Below are 24107 nucleotides of genomic sequence, written 5' to 3'. Positions count from 1 at the left end.
GTGATCTGCTCAACATGCTCTATATGTACACAACAGTTACTGTGCCATGGGGGACAAAGACAATATTCTGGAATAAAACACTACCAAACAGGAGGTAGACCAACCTGACAATTAGGGACACAGAAATCACCTCTTTAATGTACTTAAAAGTTGTATAAAACATCCAGTTTCAGAGTGTAATGGATGTGACTATTTTCCTACTAGTAATTAACAGACTGATGCTTTGATTTAAAGTTAACACACCAAATACTCAGAGACTTTGGGGGAGATGTAATAAGCAGGATTGTGGAAATTTAGTTTAAAAACAAAATGGCATAGTCTATAAGTGAAGAACTGCATGACAAATCTGCTGATCAGTTTTTGTTGCTAAATTGTGTAATATAATAATACTTTTTTATTTACTAATTTCAAAAAGTTGTGACAGATATTTACTATACCTTATCTCTTTGGTTAGAGCTCTGCAAAGTTCTTTCCACTTCCCTGCGTGGCGTCTTAAAGTCATCCTGCAGACTACTCATGGCTTTGGACATATTTTGAAGCTCCCTCTGTGATACTTGGAGATCAGAGGCCATTCTGTTAATTTCCTCTTCCCGCAATTGTAAACTCAAAGTAACCTCTTTTACCTGCATTTCTAGCTTGTGCTGCTGTTCCTTGCTCTCTGACAACATGACTTTGAGGCTATCCCTTTCTGTCCGTATTGTGCTAACCTCCATATTCAGGGCAGAAACTTCCTTTAGCGGCTCCTGTAATCTCTGTATTTCTTCCTGAGCCAAGTCATGACTGTCCTGCAAAGACCTCATGGACCCTCCAAAGGCCTGAAGCTGGGCCTTAAGAGTTGAGTTCTCTTCGCCTGCATTTAGCAGCCGCTGCTCTGCTTCCATTAGATCCCTTGCCAGTTCGGCTACCCTTTCCTCTGCAGTCTCAGCCTCATTACGCAATATGCCAGTATCATGCTGTATGCTCCTCATCTTCTTGTTCATTTCATCTTCTGCACACTGCACTTGCTGTTTGGCCTCTACTTGAATGCGAGAGGTTTCTTCTTTAACATGTGTCAATTCCGTCTGTATCTGTAAAAGCTCATCTCTCAGCATTTGCATCGCTTGTTCCCCCTGTTCAAGCTGGTTAGCTTGAGCCTCATTCTCAGTTTGTAGTTGAGATACACAGAGCTTTAGGCTGTCAACCTCAACCTGTAGTCCCTGTTTTTCTTTCTTTGTTTCATCTAGCTCCTGCTGCAGGATCTCTCGTTGGCCTTTTTCAAGATTCAGCAGCTGTTCTTGGTTAATTTGCTCTTGTCTTAACTTTTCAATCTCCTGTAACTTTTCCCCCAGCAGCTGTTTCAGTTGTGAATCCTTCAATGAGATGAGCTCTTTCAAATCTTCCCGATACCGAGTCAACTGGGCATTCAATTTAGCATTCTGTGCATTTAAGTCATCAGTGCGGCCAAGAAGGAATCTTAACTCTTCACGTAGCTTGTTGCTCTCTGATGCTGCCTCCTGTATTAGTCCATCCTTGGCAAGAATTGCATCGAGATGCCGCTGCTCCAGCTGTTGGTAGTCACTCAACACACTTTCTCTCTCCTCCTGCAGGGAGCACATGGACTTTGTGAATGCCTCTAGCTGAGCCTTGCTTTGGTCAGCCTCTTCCTTGGTGGCTTTTAACAAAGTTTTCAAATTGTCCACTTTCTCTTGCATTGTTCTTCTTTCCTGCTCAGCCTCTCCAAGTCGCTCTTTTAGTGCCTTGAACTCAATAGTATGTAGATCATGTAGTTCCCCAACAGCTGTACTCACAGCTTCATCACGAGCACTTAGCAACCGCACCACATCTTGCTCTTTCTGCTCCAGCTCTGAGTGCAGCTGGTCTACAAGAGCTTTCGAAGCCTGCAAGTCACTTTGGATCTGCTCATTTAGCAACTTCCAGTCTTGGACATCTGCCTCTAATCTTTTTATTGCTCCCAGCAGATTGTCCCTTTCAGATTGGTACTCCTTGAGTTCTCGCTCTGTGGATTCAAGGAGGCTCAGCCTATCATTTGCTTCCTCCCTGCGCAGTTTCAGTTCTTCTTGGCAGGTGCTATGCATATTCTGCTCCTTCTCCAGACAGGAAGAAAGTATCGCCTTCTCTTCCAACAGGGAATTTCGCACTTTAAGAAAAACCTCTGTCTCAGTCTTCCCAGTTGAAATCAGTTCCTTATTCTCCGACTCAAGTCTGAGAAAAGAGGACATTATTAGAACCAAATAAAAAGGAGAATGAGAAATGTATGTTTATTTGTTTAACTTCACTGTATTGTACAATGGCTTTCCTGCCTTCTCCCCACAATCCAACAAAAAGAGGTTAAACATGTAAACGGACATTTGGAAAAGGAAAAGACCAATACATAAATGATTTTGCTGTCCACTATAACCAATCCCAGGACTTATGCTGTAAATAAGCTTAAATCCAGAAGTTCAGAACCACAGAAAATAAAATTAAAAGCACAAAAACAGAACATAACTATCTAGTATATGATGTTGAATATGTAGCATCACCAGTATTATTTGTCCTTTACCAAAGGTAATAAAAGCCTCCGAAGGTAGGAGTAGGAGGGGAGGTCTTTGATCTTTGACTGGACAGTTTCATGCAAAAATTCTAGAGTCACTATTTTTGTTTAATTTACATAAAACGTTTGGACTCCTAACATTAGCCCTCCTATCTAAATAAAGGGTGTCTATTAATTTGGCTTTGATGTTACTAAAAAGGGAGGAGTCAGGAATGTATCTGAATAATTTTCTTGCCCACAGTTACTAATGCCATTAGTATTGGAAAATGTTGTTTACAGGTATCAGTGTATGAGGGAATGATTAAAAAACACAACATCTACTCTTATTGTTGGATTGTGTGTGTTTATTTTGCCTTCTTACCTGCTTACTACAATCTTTAGTTCTTCAATATGCGAAGTGATGTTCACCATCTCATTTGTAAGGTCCACACATGCTTTCTCCTTATCACTGATCTCAATGTCCTTTTTCTGCATTGTGTCAGAGAATTTCTCACTCCACTTTTTGGACTCTTCAATAACACGGTCTCTGTCGTTTTGTAAAGAGCACATGCTACGAGTGAAGGCTGCCAACTTAGCTATATTTTGATTTAAATTTCCCTGTAGAGCCTTCAGTTCCTGATTCTTTTCATCCAAAGAACTCTGAAAGTTGCTAATAGATCCCTGAAGTTGTTTTTTTTCTTGTTGAAGCAAAAGAATCTTCTCCTGGAAATTCTCCATTTGCTTCAGATGTTTGTCTCTCTCCTGTACAAGTCTCTTTTCCATATCCTCGTCTTTCTTTTTCAACATTAACGTTGTATTTTCAGTTATTGCCTGCATTTCATCCTTTAGTTTCATATTTTCAGCCAAGACTTTTGCAGCCTCACTCTGCGTGTCATCAAGCAGCACACGATGAGATGTTAGATCAGCCTGTGCTTTTTCTGTATTTGCCACGGCTTTAGCTACCCTATCGTCGGAGGCCACTTTTTCTCTCTCACACTCATTGTGCACAAATTCTAGAGCTTTAATAGCTCTTTCCAACCCACTGATGGTCTCTTGGTACTGGATACAATCCTTTTGTAGATGTCGGACCTCTTGCTGCTTCTCTTTTAGTAACTCTTGAAGCTCCTTAGATTGGGTTTTTCTACCCTTTTCACCCTGATGCACAGATTTCAACTTCTCCAGGTATTCTTTCTGTACCTCTGACAATACTTCAGCTTTTTGTCTTTCCAGCTGTCGCCTTTCCTCCTCCAAGTGGAGATGAAGGAGCTCTAACTCTCGCTGCAAATGGTCATTTTTTATTTGCAGGTCAATGGCATCTTGCTGGAAGTTTCCAATGCTTCCATTAAGCTCTGCCATCTGGTTCATTAGCCGCTCTTCCAATTCATCCTTCTCAAGCTCAATGGCTTGTTTCAGTCTGCTTTCTTTAGCCAAGTCATTTACAATTGTTTGATATTTTTTTTCCAAATCTGTAATTTGGTTCTCCATTTTCTTAACCTCATCTTGAGTACTTGTCAGCTGAATCTCTAACCGTAGCTTATCCTCCTTAGAAACACTGATCTCTTCATTCTTGCTCTCAATTACATGTGCCTTTGTCTTTGCATTGTTTTCTAGTTTTATGATAAGTTCTTCAAGCTGTGAAATTTTCTCTCGGTTTTCATTAGTCTCTGTGACAATTAGAGGGGTCTGACTTTCTCCAATTAGCTCTTCACTTTCTTTAGGTGGCGGACAAGCTACCTCAACAGCTTCAGGTTTGCTGATCATTTTCTTTTGTACTTCTGATCGATACTCTTCCTGGATCTTTTGCAAATCCAGCTCAACACTGTGTAATTGGAGCTTTAAAGTTTCAATTTCTTGAGCTAGATCATTCTTTTCAGACTTGACCACTTCCAACTGCAGTAGCAGGCTATTATATTCTGAACGGACCTTCTCGAACTCCTCTTTCAGCCTGGCGTTTTCTACCTGAGCTGCATCATATGCTTGTTCCCTGGTTGTTGGCTGCAATTCTCCCCTTAATCTGTCATTTTCTTCTTCCAGCTCAAGTATTTTTTGCTGCTTTGATTTGGCAAATTTCCTCATCTTTTCCTTCATACTTTCAATTTCCTGTTCTGCCTCTTCTAGTTGCTTCTCTACTTCTTTCTTTTCAGCTTCCACACTTTTCATCTTACTAAAGACCTCTTGCTTCTCCTGTCTCACTGTTTCTACAGCACGCTTCATCCTATCTGTTTCATTACTAACATTCTCATAGGACTGCAGTAGTGTCTCATACTCTTTCTGTAAATCAGACAGCTTTTCCCTCCACTCAGATGTCTGTGAGTTTTGTGATATACCCAAATATTCCAACTCTTTTCTTAATTCCTCTTTTTCTTGTGTGATGCCTGCCATAGCAAGTTTCAAGCTTTCACATGAAGCTTCCAAATTCTGATTTTCCAATAAACATTTGTCAACTTCCATAATTAATTTGTCACGTTCTTCTTTATGGGTAGACAATGACTTTACTAAGGTGTCCCTTTCAATATGGAGTTGGGTAACTGAACCCTCTGCTATTTGTAGTCTGTAGGACAGGTCCTCCTTATGATTCTTCACAGTGTCCAACTCCAATTTCAATGCCTTACTTTCTTTGAGCGCATCTTTTCGGGATATCAGTGCAGCCTGAAGCTTTCTCTGAAGCGACTGCTTGCCCTTTGATTCCTCTACATCTTGATCATGCTTCTGTTGTACTTCAAGAAACTGGACTTCAAGCTTTCTATGGTGTTCCTCATATTCTTTAGCTTGAGACTCTATTTGTGTTTTCAGAGTCAAGACCATATCATCTCTCTCTGCCAATAATAGATTAGCATTCTGAAGAGCTAAATTCTGCTCTTCTAACTCCTGCTGAAGATGTCCAACTTTCTCTGTCTTAATAGATAACTCTTCTTTTATATTCCCTTTTGTAAATTCATGGAGAGAAGAAATTTCTGCTTTGCTGCCTTCCAGCTCTGTTTTCAGAGTAGAAGCTTGTGCTTCTAAATCCTGACACTTTTCTTGCTCATGTTTTAATAGTCTATTTAAATCTTCTACTGTATCATGTAGAAGTGAAACCTCTTCCAAACGTTCATTAAGCTTCCCTTCTAGGTGCAAGGCTTTTAACTCCAATTCATTTCTCTCAATTTGAAAAAGATCCACCTGTGTCTGGCAGCTCTTCAAGGTCATATCTGAAGAAGACGACTTGTCAACAAGAGAGTCTTCCACATCTGTAGGTGAAAACTCTACCCAGTCCTTTCCCCAATTTGATTCTTCAGTATATTCATCTGAAGCAAGCAGTCCCTCTGATACATTAGGTATAGTATCTTCTGATTTTCTGTATGGATGAAGCCGCCCAGTCTGTGTCCCCCTTTCTTCAAGAAGTCTTTTGTGATCGTGATGTGACATTTGATTTTTCTGTAAGTTTTTATACTTTTCTTGCAAGAGATTAAAATCTTCTTTATGCTGCTTTAGCTGCTCACGGTGGTGACGATCTTTCTCTTGGGCTTTTTTAATAGTGTCCCTGCGAGAGTTCAATGCTTCTTGAACTTTCTTCTGCAGGTTTTCTTTTTCATGCTCAAGATCAGTTATTCTGTTCTCAAGTTGAACTTTTGCATCAGCTTGATCTTCTGCATTTATAATCATGTCCATAGCATCCGACCTTTCAGATTCTGCTGCCAATCTTTGTATGTGCTCTATGTTTAATGACTCAATCTGTTTTGACTTGTCACTTAACTCTACTGTTAATTCTTCAATCAAAGTTTGAAGCTGTTCTTTAGCTGCAGTTTTTTCAGCTAGTTCACTCAGGACATTTTCCAACGTGGATTCCTTTTCAGCCAGTTGGTTTTTTAGTAGTTCCTCTTTGATATTTTGCTCAGATACCTCTTGGACAACTGATTTATCCTCAAGATCAGCACTTCCAACCCAGCATTCCTTTTCTTGTTCATCTGAATTTCTTACCATGCGCTGCTCCAGTACTGTCACTTTCTTGGTCAATTCCTTTCTACTGACTAGTGCTGCCTGTAATTTTCTCTTTAGCTGCTCATTCTCTTTCCTGTAAGACTCTAGCTGAATCTGCAGGTCTTCTTTCTCATTTAATCCTGACTCAATGTCAATTTGTTGTGGTCTACTTTTGAAAGAGTGCAGTTGATGTTCTAATACACTCTTCTCGCCTTGCAAACTATCAATGGCATCCAAACTATTCTGATGTTTCTCTGCCAAAAGTTGCAACTGCTGTACAAAGTCATGCCTCTGAGACCCTAGCTGGGTCTGCAGCTCATCGTGTTCCTTCTGTTTCTGCAAGAGTTCAACTTTCTGATCTTGTAGTTGGATTTGCAACATTTCTTGCTCCTTCCGAACAGACTTAATAACTTCTTGGTTTTGAACGTAATTGGATGTTACCATTTCCAACTGACTATTCAGCTCACTAAGCTCTCTTCGAACAGACTCCAACATCTCTTGAAGTTGAGATTTCTCTTTACTGATCTTTTCTAATTTTAGACAATTCTCTACATTTTCAATCTTTAATATCTCTAGTGATTCTTCCAACGTCCCACTTTGATCTTTGCTGGCTGAACTCAACTGTTCTTTTAGGGCCTTGATCTCTTTTCCCATGGAATGTTTTTCTTCATTTAGGAGGACCACCTTATCAGAAAGGCTATGGCTAATCTCTGCGACCTGCTGATCCTTCTCAGCTAAAGATTGCTGTAGGCTTTGTATCTCTGTAGTTTTCTGAGAAAGCAGATCTTGAAGTGAGACTGTTTGACGCTCGTTGGTAGCAAGTACCTCAGAGAGCCTCTCCTCTTTGTTTTGACTTACGTCGAGCATTTCCTTTAGGATTTTAATGTTCTTTTTCTGATCTTCCAACTGATTTTCCTGTAGTTTTGAGCGAGCATTTTGCTCAGACAGTAGCAAATTCAGATTATCTAAATCTTTTTGCAAAGCACTGATTTTTGAGTTTTTACACTTTGACTCATTCTCCAAACTGTTTATTTGTTCTACAAGTATATGCTGACTTTCATAGTTGGTAAACTGCTGCTTTTCAATCTCTGCAAAATCGCTTACAATTGGAGGCAGCTTATCTGTTGGTGTCTGTTCTTTTTCCAGAGTCTGAAGCTTTAAGACCATCTCCTCCTTCTCAGAGATTACAGCCATTAGTTGATTTTGGAGATCTGTAACCATTTCTTTCATTGATAGGACTTCAGAAACTCCATGTTCCTCAACAGTCTCCTGGTTTAATGTAAAAAATGTAGCATTACTTTTGATATCAGAAGTGTCATGAGCCTGGATTTCATGAACAGACTCTTCTAGTGTTTGCTCAAATGGTGTATATTGGTTTAAAACTCCATCCACTGTCAGTTGTCCTTTTAGCTTGTTAACCTCTTCTTGGGTATCCATTAAATCCATCATGAGGAGAGACAATTGTTTTTCCTTCACTTCTTCCACAGCAAAATTAAGAACAATTTCTTGAGAAAGTGAATGTGTTTGCACATTCAACAGCGTGGACTGCAGTGTCTAAAAGAGAGCAGATTTGCAGTCACTGTGACAGAAAAATTCCAATTTACATTTTATATTAATACAGCAAATCAAAAACATCTACTACAATAAAGGTTTCCAGATGCAGACTAAAACATTCATTCTTGTACAAATTCAATCACTGAGTTTTAATGAAGCATTATACCAGGTATAATATATTAAAGGTATGCATGCAATAGACCACAGTTTCTCAAACTCAGGGGGTCATTCAGACCCGCTCGCGAGCAGCAGTACGCTCGCAAGCGGGTCGATGTTCCCCACTGCGCATGGGCACGACGGAGGGAGCTCCGTCGTGCGCATGCGCGAGACCCGGGGAGCGACGGGCTTTCCATCGCTCCGGGTCTCGCACCAAAGGGGGCGTGCTGTCGATGTTGATTGACAGCACGCCCCCTTTGGTGGGCGTGCCTGCCAGACGGAGGCCAAAATCACTCTAGGGCTTGTGGCAGGGAGACCCTACCACAGGGTCTCCGTCGCAAGTCCGATGGTCGCGATGGTTAAGACCATCGCGACCATCTTTTTGGCCGCTCGCATATGCTGTGGGTGGTGACCCACAGCTATACGAGCGGCCAGGAGGCCGCTCCATTTTCATGGAGGAGGGCCCTGATTCAGAGCGAGCGCTCTGGTCAGAGCATCCGGCTCTGAATCAGGCCCTCAGTCCTCAGGACCCCAAACAGTGCATGTTTTCCAGGTCTCCTCACAGAACCACAAGTGAGATATTTAGCTCCACCTATGGATCTTTTAAAATGTGTCAGTGAGTAATGATTACATCTGTGTACCTGCTGGGTGACATGGAAAACGTGAACTGTGTGGGGTCATGAGGACAGAGTTTGAGAACCACTGCAGTAGACAATAATATGCAACAACATGCTGGAATGTGCTATAACCATAGCAACCAGATTGCATCGGTCAAATTTGTAGTGAAGGTTAGAAAATAAAAGCAAACATCAGGTTGGCTGCCATGGGTTAGGGTGCATGTGTGAGCACTGCAGAAGTTAATTACTGAGCCTCCTAGACTGGAAAGACATATAGCTACAGTTTCATTGTGTAAGAAGACTCTTGAAAATATTTCCACAATTTATACAGGCCTGTTGGGTATTACGTACACTTCTTTGTGCATGGTTTCAACAGATGCATAAATGCAGCATGAAAGCGTTAGTAATCGACTTTAAAGCATTTGGCACATTCAGCTATTTAAGCATTCACAAAACACTATGCAGTGGTTTCGACAAGTGCCCAAAATGCTTAGGACAATAGTGCATTATAGGATATATTGCAATTTCCGCTACTATTCAGCACTTTAAACTGTTTTTTAAAAGCAGCGTTTCATAAACAGGAAAAGAAAAAAAAAAAAAAAAAAACCTGTTAAAATCTCAGCTGCATTATAAGTGCTATAGCGGCACCTGCTGGCCATGAGAAGGTACTGTATAAGCTGCATAACTTCTGTGTTGGGACACAATTATAGTCAGTGTTATTACAAGGAAAATAGAAGCTAAATAAATACAATGGGTACAATATGTGAAGAGTATTTGAATCTGAAATTAACAAATAATTAAATTAGCATCTACAGATTTTTATTTTATTTATCACCATGTGCCATGACAATAATAATAAAATAAAAGGCAGATGTGTCAATCAAAATGGTTGGATGCCGCTGAAGTCGTTTTTTTTCTTCAAGTGAACGAAATTCCAAAGGTCAATGTTTCACATGTTAATGTTTTGATATTTTGCACAGAATGGTAAAATGCATAACTTGGATGATGATCCTCCACTAACTACCCATGGTATTTTGTATGATGCAAATTCCATTTCATAGCTCTCCCTCTTTGTGTATCCCATTCCTCTATTACTAGCAGTGCATTTTAGATTTAAGAGTAGATTACGTGTCCATTTAGAGTAAAGGGCTTGTAGCAGTGATGAAGGGGTAGTATTATAACGCACTATAATTCTAACAAGATTTAAAAAAATAAAAACAAAAAACATCTGATACTAAGACGTTAAGGAACCTAATACATATAGCTAGTTTTTATTTTCAACCTAAAAAACAGTTATTTGTTTAGTGTGGATTTAAAGACACCCACTAATCAAGTCGTCACCCTTCCCTACTCCCACTAATGGCCCAGTAAGAGAAGCACAGTTTCCCCCACTAACAGGCTCCTCCTAACCAAGCAATATAGTGGCAGCTACAAGTTTCCCCAGCTGTGTGGCTGCTATTATATCCCTTCACCCTTTCTGCAGTACTGATGTCTGTCCTGCTGCTACCCATCATCTGGCTACAGACTGCAGGAGATGAAAGTATTGGCACTGCCAATGGGGGATCACCTGATGTAAATATTAGCTTTACTGGTACTTTACACTTTATAGCAAAAATATCAATTAAAACTAGAGCCATCGCTTTTATTTTGAAAAACACATACACAGATTCATTTTCCACTTGGCAAAATGACTGCAGCAATGATTCTTACTTTACTGCTCACTGTAAGTCTGCAAAAGTAAGAAGTAGCTGAAACACAGCAAAGCTGCTGAAGGCCAAGCTTTTCTCACCTGCTCACCATCCACTGAGTCCAGATGCCACTCTGTAGATAATGGGACATGAGTGTCTTCCCCTGAAGAATAAAACATACTTTATCATATGACATAACAAGAGATTGGCCAATGCTCAGTCATTTGCTAGGGATAATAAATTATAAAGAGCCAAATGAAACCGCCCCTTAAATTAGCCCTTCCCCTATAATAAAGTAAGACAATGATTACATATCTTTACTAGTGCTAATACTGTTATAGAGCCAATGTTACAGAGAATACAGTTCCTCTATTGGTCCATGCTACATCATAGAAGGGTAACAGCTATACTCTATGGTCAGAAGCTGAGGTCTAATTGCTGTGAGTGCAATGAGTTTTATTAAGATTCGCCATTTTTGTTACCTTTTCTATTAGAAGATCAATGCTTCGGTATATCCTCTAACGTGTAGTGAAGAGAAGTACACTCAAAAGAGTTTGAAGCTATGTGTACAAACGTGCTGTAACCAATAGCAACATGATGCTTACTTGGGCCTTATTCTTGGACACAAACGAAATTGCAAAATGTGACCTATTCAGAGATGGTTGTATATGGAAATCTGCACATGCGGTTATCTCCCCTTCCTGTACTAGGTCAGATGAGGCTGGAATACAATTGGAGGCGTGACTTTACTGTAAACCCTAACATAAAGCTAAAAATTGCAGTACACAATGCATGCACATTTCATTTAATAGCTGTGCAGCACAGATAATAAGTACTCATGTGGCTTTGTTCATCTGAATGGCTCAGCGAACCAGACATAAATCGTAAATGTCTGTGTTAGGACAATACATATTAACATATGTGGAGTCTCTTTATTCTCATACAGAGTATGCAGCATACTTTATTTCTAGAAAACGAGTGGTCAATGTTTTGTTTTCACTTTTTAAATAGTGTTGCTGCAGTTTTATTGTATTTGTATAAATGGGGGTTGCTTGAGACAATTTCATCCAATCAGATGCAAGTCAGGCCCCTATAAGTATCGCTCCTGTTCAGCGGTCATTTTAATCACAACTCACGACTATACACTCCCAAACTACACCCTTACTGTACTTTCGCACCAAGCCCATGTCCACACGTCCAATTCCAGCTACGGCCCCATAGTCATACTCAGTCGCAAGTGACGGTTATGGATGAAAGACGCACAGTGTGAAAAGACGTGCATCCTCATGTAACAAAGAGTGCAAGTTGCAGCAGAAAACAGCTGCAAATCATGTTTACCTCTAACTTTGAATAAGGCCATTCTATGTTTAGAACGTGTACAAGGTATAAGACAGCAGCATATATTTTGTTGATGTGGTTTACAGCCAGTAGCGCAATTTAAATGAGCATTTTATTTCCAGCTAATAAAGCCATCTATTTTCAAACCCCAGGAACTGGAAATGTTACGATAGATAAAGCTTCAAATCCTTGACCCAAACAATGGCGTAAGTAAATAAAAATTGTCTTCTTTTATAAGAATGAAGTTCTATTTAAATTTGTCAGTATAAGGGATGTTAGGGACCCACCTTCTAAGGTTCACCGTGATGTGGTAGGTGGGCAAACAGCTTTGGCCAAACATGTACTAAGAAACCTTACTTTAAAAACCATGTTAATTGCTGGAGTTTATTATAAATATTTGAATCATTAGAATTCTTAGTGCTTATAGTGTGCACCTGCTTCCCCCCCTTCTTCTCTGCTGAAGAATGAAGTGCTGTCAGCATGGTCATACGGTAACGGAGAACATTCTAGTCATACCGAGTGCCCTTGTGACAAAGGTGCAGTTATTCCCAAACATCAGAAGTCCCTACAAGCAGAGAGGGATGTATGGCTTTATTTAATGTAGATACCATCTACCATTCATTTCTGGTTTGTACAGTACTGCCCAGTGTTAAAGGAAAAAAATCCACCTGTACACAGAGTAGGGGTCACTTAATGCAGCAAGAAATGCCGTATTTTCCACGTCTGTGCTCACCCACATCACAGGTTTTGTAGCCAGAGCATCAATCTGCATCTAAACTGTGATATTGTGGATCCAAATGGCAATGTGAATGGTGAAAACAGTACAAATGTCACTTACTAAAACTTATGTAGTAAGTTTACCCAACATTAGTATGTTTTTCTCACGCATGTCTTCATTAATACCTTAAATGAATCAGTGTTAGGGCACTTCAGATAGACTTTGTTACATGTGTCAGTTTTATGTATTTGAATGGTTAGTACACAGGTATCTGTGCACCTGGCTGGTACAAAAGTCCAACTTGCGTTTAGATGGGAACGTCCCCAATCCTCCCAGTTTGATCTTCTCCCATTAAACGTTATAAAATCTCGCCCCTCCCTTTTAGATGATGCGTATGTGTGAAAAAACAGGTGCATTCCATCACAAAGCAGCATATACACTATGGATAGTATTTTTGCACATTCAGAAATTGCCCATAGAATTCGAAAGGAGTCTTTGCTCTTGTATTCCCTTTGCCTATTTTCAGGGTTAGTTATTTATATTGTTTTGGATAAAATAAAATATTTTCCTATTATTTAGTATTATGCCATTTATGATTAGGTATGCATAACATTCGCTTTATATTCAAAGAAACTTAGAAATTACTTGTAGCCATTTCAAGTCAGAAAAGAGAAATGCTTATTCATTCTATTCATTGGCTGATATAAATCACTGTCACCATTTGCTACAGTTGCATTTAATAAAATAATGGTAATTGGTAAATGGAAACATTTAAAAAAATAACCAGAAATTATTAATCATATTTTATAATCTGTTCACAAATAAAAATTACATTTGCTGGATTCCATGAATGTCTTTATTTTCTGAAACTCTAGATGTACAGGAAACAGCTCTTATGTGGTTGAGTTACCAAGCTATACATGTAATGTGCAGCTTTTTTGATAAGACAAGGAACATAGGTGAAGTCTCTGGAAAACATAATGCTACCATTGCTGTAAAATGGTGTCAGATGTTCAGTGATTTCAAAAAGAGATATATTTATTTTTATGCAGTTTTGCAGGCCCAAAATGATATGAATATAGTGTAATGCCGTGCCGAACAAGTGTCAGCTGTAAACACCAGTGTCCAATTTGGCCATGCACGGGTGGTGGGCAAGCTAGAAGAGAGCCAACTGGGCAAGTAACTGGATTTTCTCCAGCTTCACTGGGGTCTGTTGGTCAGAAGATGATCGAATATATGGTGATCATCTTCCAAATGCATTTATCAAGAAGCCTGATCATAATCCTATCAATTCTATTACTTTATTATTGGGTTTGTTTGGAACCACACAAGCTTCACTACTGGGCCAGTTACTCAGTATTGCAGCATCTGTGGTCAGCTTAAGCCCTATTCTAGAAAGTCCAACCGATCTTGAAGAAAACCGTTGTGAAAAATACACTTAGAGCAAATAAGGAAGATTTTCAACTTTTAATATAAGGGAGTTGTGAATAAAATAGGTTCCAGTGGCAGTAGAATAAAAAATGGGGTGTCCCCCTCCTTAAGGACAACCAGCCAAGGGCTCTTCCCTGCACCCCCAGGGCTTTGAGCGCACCGGTAATGGTATCAATAGTTAAAATAATATTGTTCTTTACATGTGGACTACAGGTCCCAACACGCCTGCCCATGTATGATGGCACTTGTTGAACCACAAAAGCAAATATGCTCAGACATCAAGGGCCCGCTGGCACCTGTACTCAGCCAATGCTGATTGGCGAGTGTGTGGAAAATGTACAAACTGAGAAATCAGCACAGCCCAATTCATTCCTATGGAGAGTGTCCTCGAGTGACCTCTCTTTCGCGACAGGGCTCCCAGAGGAGAAGTAGCAGCGACTTATTGTTTTGCCAGGATTTGGAATGCTAAAGGGACCAAAGAGGATGTAAACCCCTTCATTTTGTGAGTACTGAATGGGTAAATAAATGTGTTGGGGTGTCTTTTACAGTTGGAGTACAAGTAACAACGAGCCCTTGATGTCCTGGCATGATGGCACTTGTTCCACAAGTACCACCATGCCTGGGCAGGCTTCCTGGGATCTGTAGTCTGGTAGGGCTGGTTATCCTTGGGGGAGGAGGGGCCCTATTTTTGTTGGGGTCTCCACTTCCCTAGGGATTCCAGCCTTGGGATTACCAGTGGAGGGGTGGCTGCCATCATGGCAGAGGTACTCCACGGTGTGTGTTCTCCTGCTATAGTGTCAGCTGCCCCAGCTAGTTCACCCGAATGCTGTTAATTGAAAACAGGGGTGACCTCACGCAGTCCCCCCCTTATTTTTCAATACCATCCCAGGATCAGAGCCCTGGGGGTTGGTTATCATTTGGGGGCAGTGGGGAGACCCCGCTGCAGAGCATACTGATCTGTGCAATGCTTCAGATCAACTTGCTTGCTAGGTTTATTATTTGGGCTGATTTTCCGTAGGATTTCGGTCGGTTTCTAAAGCCAATGCTTAGTAAATCCTGGGTTTCTGTTCTTCTAGTTAGATTAACATCGATAGTGAGCTGAAGTTCTATTGTGTTCTAAAGTCAGTGTTCCTGCCACATTCTTGGCGGATTTGGCTTTAGTAAATCAGCAGATTGCAAACTCGCCTGGAATCCGCCCAAAACCGACAGTTAGTAAATATACCCGAGATTCTCTGAAGGGATGAAGATCTAATTAATAATTTGGGACGATTCTGGCCATTTACTTCAGATCAAGATGTGACTAAAACAAGATAAATTACTATGAATTAACAAATAAAAACTGTAAATGAAGCCAATAACTGCTAGACGGCTATTGTTTGAATTTACTGATAATTTGGTGCAAATTGTCATCAAGTCGTTAGCACAGCTATACATAGTTGCAGGTGGTTATTAGCCCTTCTGAAACTCTGGTATGTTAGTCTCAAACTTACTGACATGCAGACTGCCCTGAGTCAGTAAGGCCATACTAGGAAAATATTATAGAAGTATACTACTTAAAGTAAATGCTAGAACATTTGTGGTTCCTGAACAAATTGAGAAACAAACATCTCACCCTGTTAAAGGTAAATAATAAAACACAGGAACATTTGATCACTATTTTGTCCATGAGGACTAGAAGATTAGACCTTGGTGCAAGTTTGACAGAAGCTAGTGATGAAGACTGCTTACGTTAATATTGGATGTATGAACTATATTTACTAGAAGTGCATTTCACACCGCTATCCTCCTACACAAGTTAGATAAGAGACCATACCACTGCTCTGTGCTGTTAAGGGACCCTGCTCATTTCAGTAACTAATTTGCAGTTTGTGACTTCATGCTCATTTTACTGCCTCAATCACATGTAGCCCTGCCCTCACTAACATAATCACACAATAGTTTGTGCGGGTTGGGTATGAAATGCTGTCGGGATGACGCTGCTCAGAATACCAACAGCGCATTCCGACATCCATAGGGAAGACAGGTAAGTGTTTTTCTAACCCCTACCCTAACCCTCCCTCACCGCTGCCTAACCCTAGCGCCTAAACCTAACCTCCCCCTCCCCGCACCCTAAACCTAACACTCCCTCCCTAGTGCCTAACCCTAACCCCCCCTAGTGCCTAAACCTAACTTCCCCCTTCCCACCCCCTAAACCTAATACCCCCTCCCCGGTGCCTAACCCTAACCTCCCCCACTAGTGCCTAAACCAAACCTCTCCCTCCGCGCACCCTAATCATTACACTCCCTACCCATTGCCTAACCCTAACCCTCCCCCTAATGCCTAACCCTAACCCCGCTACCTAACCCTTACCTCCTGATACTTACCTTCGGGATGCCGGCGGTAGGGATACTGGTGCCGGGATCCGGACCGGTCGGGATTTCGGCGCCGGTATTTAGACTGTCGGCATTCAGCACACCATCCCATTTGTGCTGCTATGAACATTCCAATGATCTGATTGACTATAGATTGTTACATCACCACCCACTTCAAATCTAGGACATCCCATTCAAGACATGCATCCAAACCAAACATGCAGAACTTTTAGCACCTAAACAAATTTGTACACATTTCAGCCACATCTCCACTTCAAGACAACTTATCTTTCCTAGTCATGACAGACAAGAATTCCTTTTGGTAACAAAACAGAAAAATATATTTTTTTCGTGGGCATTATATTGGGAAAAGCAAGAACAATTAGAAAGAAAAGAATGTCCTTTTACCAGGTTCTTCCCCAAATGGCTTTTACACAAATACAGTACAAGTTGAGTCTCCCAAATCCGTAATTCTATTAACCGAAATATTCCAAAAACCGAAGTTTTTTTGGGCAGCCGTGACGTCATGACTTGACCTGGCGTCATGACGTCACAGATCAATGACCAATCATTAGTGGCGTGGGCATGGTCTATATGCCGCGCTCCCCCCACTGCAGCGCAAGCCAGGCACTTCGTGACACCCGCTGGACTCCCCCGCAGCACCTGATGTACCCTATTGCAGGACCTACCCCCGCCGCACGTGCCGGGCCTCACGTGACACCTGCCAGACTTCACCCGACACCCGCCGGATCACTCACGACATCCACCGGACACCCCAGCAGCACACACCAGGCCTCCTGTGACACCTGCTGGACCCCCTGCAAGGTATTCTATTAACCGAAATTATCCAAAATCCGAAATGCTCCCGGTCCCGAGCATTTCGGATATGGGAGACTCAACCTGTACCTATCCCCATCTTGTAATAAACAGGTCAAGCAGAATGGCTAGATTGAGCATCTCACCTGCTATCTCTTCATCTTCTGTTTTGAAGTTTGCAAATGACACCTGGTGTAATTCATCACCGGTAATGAGATTATTCTGAAGATCTATTTCATTTCCGACCACTCTTCCTTCTTCATCACCCCTTTCATCTTTCACGTTCGCTCCATCTATCACAGGATCATCTAGCACAAACTCCTTACCTCTCAGATCTTCAGGAGTTTCACTCTTCTGTTCAACTTGTTCTACCTGTAGCTCTGTCTGCATTTTATCCAACTCAATCTGAGCTTGTCTCATCCTCTCCAACTCATCCAAAGACTTCTGCCCTCTTTCTAGCTCCTCTTTCACATGATCAAACTCTGTGAGAGATTCCTTGACTCTATTCAGCTCTTCTCTCAATCTTAACAGCTCTTCATTACTTTCTTTTGCCTTTTCCAGCTCGTTTCTTATACTTTCCAATTCAACATTCCCTTCATCAAAATCATTTTTGGTGTGCTGGACATCTAGCTGACCTCCGCTTTCATTTTCCACCTGCTCCTCTTTAGCTCCTTTCAATCTCTCCAGCTCCATTATCAGCTGTTCTTTCTCTTGCTCCTGCTCCGCTTTCATTTGCTGCAACTCCTCCTGAGCAATTTTCTGTGTTTCCAAATCTGATCTCAACCTGTCTATCTCCTCTTGGACTCCTTTTTCCAGTTGTGCTCGGACTTGCTCCAAATCATGCTGTGCTCTTATGTCCAACTGTTGTCTAGCTTCTTCTATCTGTTTCTTAGCTTCTTTCTCTCTTTCCAGCTCATTTCTAAGCAGCTCCAGGTCATCCTGAGCTTGTTTATATCTCTCCAGTTCCGCTTTCAGGTTCTCTAACTCACTATTGGTCTCTTTCTCTTTATCTAGCTCTTCTTGTAACCGGTGGCACACTATATCCTTCTCTTTCAGGGATTCCTTGTACAATATGGTCTGCTCAGCACTTTCTCTCTGCTCGGTTACTGGAGATTCTCTCAGAGACAGGAGTTCCTGTTCCATCTCCCGAAACTGCTCAGACAGAACCTAAAAATAATACATTCACTATTAGAGATGGAAGCTCTTCAATGTGTGTATGGGGTGGTGGTGGGAGCATATAGTTAAATATACAAAGACGTTTAGCAAATCTATAGCAAAAATAATATCACAATTATAAAAAAAATATCAACTACGGTCTATGCGAACAAGACAATATGATACAGTTTAATATACAAATCTTGCAAATAAAGAGAAAGAACTACGATAAGAAAAAAACTTTTAAAGGGGAAAAGGTCCCTAAAATAATGTCAACATATTACAAGGTTTACACATTGAATATTATCTTATGTCCCGATTAGTGTTTAACAAGATTTCCTGAGACTGCTATGCTCTACAATCTTGAAGGATTTAAAACGTCATATTATTTTGCAAGTAAATGAACTCTTGGTAACTGCTCCTGTGTATACATAACTGACATTTAACGATGAAAACATTTCTAAGATCCTTCATTGTTACATTACACAAATACCCATGTAGTGCAGTGTGATTATCTACTAAAGAACGCTTGTGTGGCGTTACACGTACAGTTTAAATAACATTTAAAAGATTACACATTAAGAAATGAAGATGTCAATTACCACATGTAATATGATATTACGTAATATAATAAAACTGCTCATACCATCGTCTACCCTAAAACAGGATTTTATGTACCTGTTGATATCACTGTAATTATACATTCCATTTATGACCCTAAAAGATTTAGGCTTGTGTAAAATGACTAAAGTAAGTAATAAATGTATAATTCAGCCCACTAAACCTGGCTATTTTCATAGTGTTTTTCATCTTTATCTAAAACAACCAGGTTATGTTTCTTCTTCCTCCCCTATTGTAAACACTATTGGGTTTAACACTGCAGTTTTACTATGGTTCATTTTAATATATAGTAAGGGTGGTCTCTTGTCATTTGAAATCATTATTTTCTTTATAATTTAGTATATGTATGGTGAGTATAATGCAAAAGGAGTTCTTTATAACAAATAAATCCTTATATAACATAACTACTCTCCAGTGTCAATGTTTTCCTAATGATAATAGGCCATGTAATCGCCGCTGAAAGTCAAGATTAAAAAAAAATTACTATAAAGTATGACAGTGGTTCCCAAATTGCATGCCACAGGGCTCCTGTAGGGGTTGCCACAGGTTGGTGGTCCGGTCCAAATCAAATTATTTATGGTCAATGTGATAGACTAAACCAGTGCTGTTGGCTGCCTATCATAAAATCTGTGGACAAACAGTAACAGAACCCTATCCACCACCACATAACTAAACCTAGCGATGACAGGCAAGCACAATTTACACAGTTTAATAATTTTTTCAGAATTTCTCAATTAGAAACTTTTGGCCTAGAGGTGCCGTGAAAAAAATGCTGATAATCTATGGCGCTGCGATTCAGGAAAGTTTGGGAACCACTGCAGTAGGACAGGAGCAATCAAGCTTTAAGCCTTTGAAGTATTTAGATAATATAATGATGGAGATCAAATGTCTTACAAATATTGAAAAGGTAGGTGCAGAGGGTGAAAATAATACCATGGCCACCACTTACCTGCTTCTGAAGTTCAGCGCTCTGCAATTCCTGCTCCAACATCTCCACCACCTGATTACGGGAGCTCAGGCCTTCACTCTGCTCCTCCAGTTTGTTCTGCAGTTGCCGAATCTAACGCAGACAATTTGTAATATTAATCATTAACTATATTAACTGCATCATTTCATTAATAATAATCATTTAAATGTTAGCAATTGCATGGCTAATAGAAAACTCAGCTTCTAAAATGTACGTAACTGCGCTGTTCCAAGATAGTGGCCATATCTACAGAAAACTATTAAAAAAAAAAAAAATCTGGATTCTTTATTTTAGCATGGGGTATTACACACTATGGACTTTCAGAGCCCTACACTACAGAAAATATGTCATTTAGTATCTTTCACATTGCTGGCAGGAATTCTAATGCTATTCATTTAAAGATTAGAGGTGTTACCAATAGTAAGCTACAAATGCATGCAATTGTACGTACATTATAGCTCTGTTCAAATGGGCACAGTATCAGTACTTTAGTCTACACATCATAGTCTGTGTAGAGCAGACACAGGAGAGCACTCAGGAAGCGTTGCAGGTACAGGGATTGTCCATTACCCATGTTGCAGCTTCTAACACAGCATGTGTGTAGTTTACTCTATGCCATACCTGAAAACTCAGAGGCAAATTGTCCGCTGCATCTCACCTAATATTGTCAAGAGGACAATTTACGAATCAATCCCTAATAATTGTAGAAGAAAAAGAATCGAGTACATAAGTAAAAGTATTTGGGGAAACGCGGCCAATTACCTGCGCAGGGAAATGCTAATCAATTAAATAGCATTCTCCCCACAGGGTAAACGCGCGCTAACCCACTGTTTCCGTGTAAACTGCCCTGTGCTACCCCTAGCGGTTGCCTTTTTTCACAGATATTGCCAAGCGGCTCCTGGAGCTGAAAGGAAAAGTCCACCTCAGTAGGTTAACATGGGGGGTAAACCCCAGTGATTTCAATTCCCAGTGCGGGTAATTAGCCGCTGCTTATTGGATTCCCCCCTTTGTGTTATATTACAGTCATTCTTACATCAAGTTCCAGTTTCTCCTGATGCTTCCTAGCAGTATCTCCATTTTCTTGTAGTGCTCTTTTGAGGTCATTAATACTTTCTTGACTTTCCTGTAGTTTCGTTGTCATGGTGGCAATAGTCTCTTGACCCTCAGAAAGTTGTTTTGAGAGTTCATCAATGTTCTGGTGACTCTCATGGAGTTGTCTTGTGAGCTCATTAATGTTATCCTGCAGTTTAGAAGTGGTCTCTTCATTGCTCTGTACACTCTGTGGAATTTCTCTTTGCCCCTCATTGCATGTATTATCTCCACTTAAATCTTGGCTCACCTGCATGGGAAAATGAAGACTTGAGCAATGACCAAACAATAATGTCAGAGTGTAGCTTCCATACCGTGCGACACTGGACAATTATTGTTATTAGTAATTTATATGGTACCACAAATTTCAGCAATACTGTACAGTATGGAATCACAGCATACAAAGACGTAGAGGACCAACAAGCAATTTCCCAACCAAACAAAGGCAAACTACAAAATAAGAGAGGTCAAAAATACAGAACAGTCAAAATGCATTAATATTAGCATGAAATTAAGCATATAATGTATGTGACTCATAGTAGATAAGGTATACAACAAACAAATAAAGAACAAGCAAGAGACATGAAGCACAGACAATTGACAATAACGGGTCAATCCAATTAGGCATGAGTTTGTGAAAGTGAACTCGCATACACAGCACAAACGTGTGCACCCAAGAAATGCGAGATCCAATTAGAAATGCCAATTTGCAAAACTTGCAGCAAGGTTACGCGATTTTTGTACGACCTGGAAGAAGGGCATGAAAAAGTGGTTAAATCATTCTGACCTCTATAAAAGTGACAACTGAGATAGCAGGACCATAAAGAATGCGCTCAGTGGTCATAATGATAGTGCTTGAAGGTCAGGCTCTTAAAAAGGTGTCAAATGGCTGATTTGTACCTTTTTTTTATTAATGGTGGAAAAATGATAGCCAGCAAGTGTTTTTCAGCAAATTAAAGTCTTTCCAGTATTTTGGGGCATAGAAAAATGTATGTAAATGGATTTTTCAGTGTTTTTATATAAGTTAGTAAAATGTTGGAAAAAAACACTTGTTACTCCCATCTCCAAGTTCAAAAAACACTTTCCCATCAATACAGCGCCTCTACAGCTTTGTCCACATCATTCAAACCATTGAGCTTTTTAAAAGAAATTCACCTGAAAACGGACACGTCTTTATTATCCAAATTATACTATTTAAACCCCTTCAAATGCATGATTCTTCATTGGGAGGGGTGTACCAGAGTTCTGCCCTGTGGGCCTGATTCAGCTTTGGAATAGAGTAAGAAATAGCACTTAACTGTGAACCTGGACAAACCATATTGCAATGCAAGGGGTGTAAATGCATAAAAATTTTTTGCATGTAGTGTAACTACTGGCTGCTTTTGCATGTAAAGTACAAATGGAGGTCTACTGTGCACTGGACTGAAAAGGTACGAGGTATGGCTGCACTTGGAAAAGGGTGTCTAGCCTTTCTAATATAATACGAAATACAAGAATCAGATAAATGCGCTCTATACCACTCCTGAATAAGTGAGCTGAAATGATGATATATCATGCATATGAAAGTATGACTGTCAAGAATCACCAAGTCAACTAATATATATAAAAAAAACCTTATTTACTGAATATATGCATAAAAGAACAAACAATTGATTACAGACAAAAAAAGTGTTGCTAATAGCGATTGAAGCAACAGAATGTATACATGCAGAGTAAACATGCAAATGGATGTTAGAGGTGTCCACCTCTCTAATGCAGAAACAATCTCCCTCCCCCCCCCTCCAACGGCAGCGATGCGCCTCCGTTTCCCCAAACCCTCCTCGCCCACCTCCTCCTCGCCCACAAATGGCAGCAGAATGTCAATCGATGACAGTCTGTGGGCGAGGACCGCAGTTCTGTTCTGCACATGGGCAGAAGGGGTCAGGCACCTGCGCAGATTTCCGACCATCGGAAATCTGCGTTCAGCAGTGCACTGCTGAATCAAGCCTATAGTATGTATTATTAGGATTATTCATTTTAGTAGAAAAGGTAGGTGATACTTAAATTGCAGAGGATGTTTACCTGATGAGCCACTGTCCTCTTCAGTTCCTCAATCTGTTTGTTTAAAGTTGTCACCTTTGCCTTCGCCTGAAGTTTCAATTTGGTAAATTTTGCATCTGAAGCTTCTCTTTCCACCTGAGAGACAGAGACAAATTGTAACAGAACCACTATATAGGACACTACTCCTGCAAAGCAATTCATCATCGCAGGCTATATAAATGACATATATATAGCCCCAGCATATGCCGCATACTTTACTATGATCTATAGAAAAAAATGCATTATACAAGAAGTTAAAAAATTACACCAAATGCATAATGGCCCAACAAGGCTGTAATAGGATCTAGATGGACAACAATGCGAACAGAAAAAGAATAAATGGAAGTTTTGCGCGACCTGTGTACTGGGATGGTAATAAGGTAAAACATATCAGGGAAGAACGGATGTTTGGTCATTTTATAAGTATGCCAAAAGAGCTGCGTTTTCAGGGATTACTTGAAAGTTTGGAGGTATGGGAGAAGGCTTGTTGTACAAGAGAGGGATTCTGCAATGTAGGACAGCATCTGGGAGATATTCTGAGACGAGTGATAAGATCTATGTTGGGGCAGCCCTGTAATTGCCTTTGTATGTTAGCAAAGTACTTTACATTAAATTCTGTAAAGTACAGGTTAACCAGTGCAAATAATTGGGAGAGCAGAATAGGAAAGAATGTTTAGCTAGAAACATTACTCTAGCAACTGCATTCACAATGGATTGTAAAGGTGCAAGTCTTGTATGGGTAAGACCCAGTTAGAGGGGGAAATTATTTGTGTATAAAGTAAGTTTTTCCAATGACTTGTGTGAGATGCATGTTCAGGAGATGTTTCATAGATGTACATAACAAGACTTGGAAACAAACTGGATGTGGAGAGCAATTCACAGTTCTGGATCAAGAAGGACACCTAGGCAGCGAGCTTGAGGGATAGTGTTCATCGTTGTGTTGAAAACATATACAGAGCAATCAGGCCATTAGAGTTAACAGACATCTAATAACTGACCACCTTAGTTAGTGCAGTCTCTCTGGAGAGTTACTGCATGCTTGAATATGGTGGAA

At 40.3% G+C, this 24107-nt stretch overlaps 1 protein-coding gene across 1 annotated transcript in view; it reads right to left on the bottom strand.

The window, feature by feature from the left end:
• The window catches only part of GOLGB1 (golgin B1), a 49656-nt gene that overhangs the window by 9985 nt on the left and 15564 nt on the right, over positions 1-24107 (bottom strand). The window contains exons 4-10 of the mRNA XM_088447035.1: positions 23036-23149; positions 20919-21224; positions 19868-19978; positions 17289-18309; positions 10589-10650; positions 2895-8026; positions 438-2202 (exon numbers count right to left, since the gene is read on the bottom strand). Coding sequence (XP_088303161.1) covers positions 438-2202; positions 2895-8026; positions 10589-10650; positions 17289-18309; positions 19868-19978; positions 20919-21224; positions 23036-23149 — 8511 coding nt within the window. The remainder of the gene's footprint in view (positions 1-437; positions 2203-2894; positions 8027-10588; positions 10651-17288; positions 18310-19867; positions 19979-20918; positions 21225-23035; positions 23150-24107) is intronic.

This window comes from Taudactylus pleione, unplaced genomic scaffold (genome assembly GCF_031769625.1).
Source record: "Taudactylus pleione unplaced genomic scaffold, aTauple2 ptg000019l, whole genome shotgun sequence".
Lineage (NCBI taxonomy): Eukaryota > Metazoa > Chordata > Amphibia > Anura > Myobatrachidae > Taudactylus > Taudactylus pleione.
This window is presented reverse-complemented; position numbering and strand designations above follow the sequence as displayed.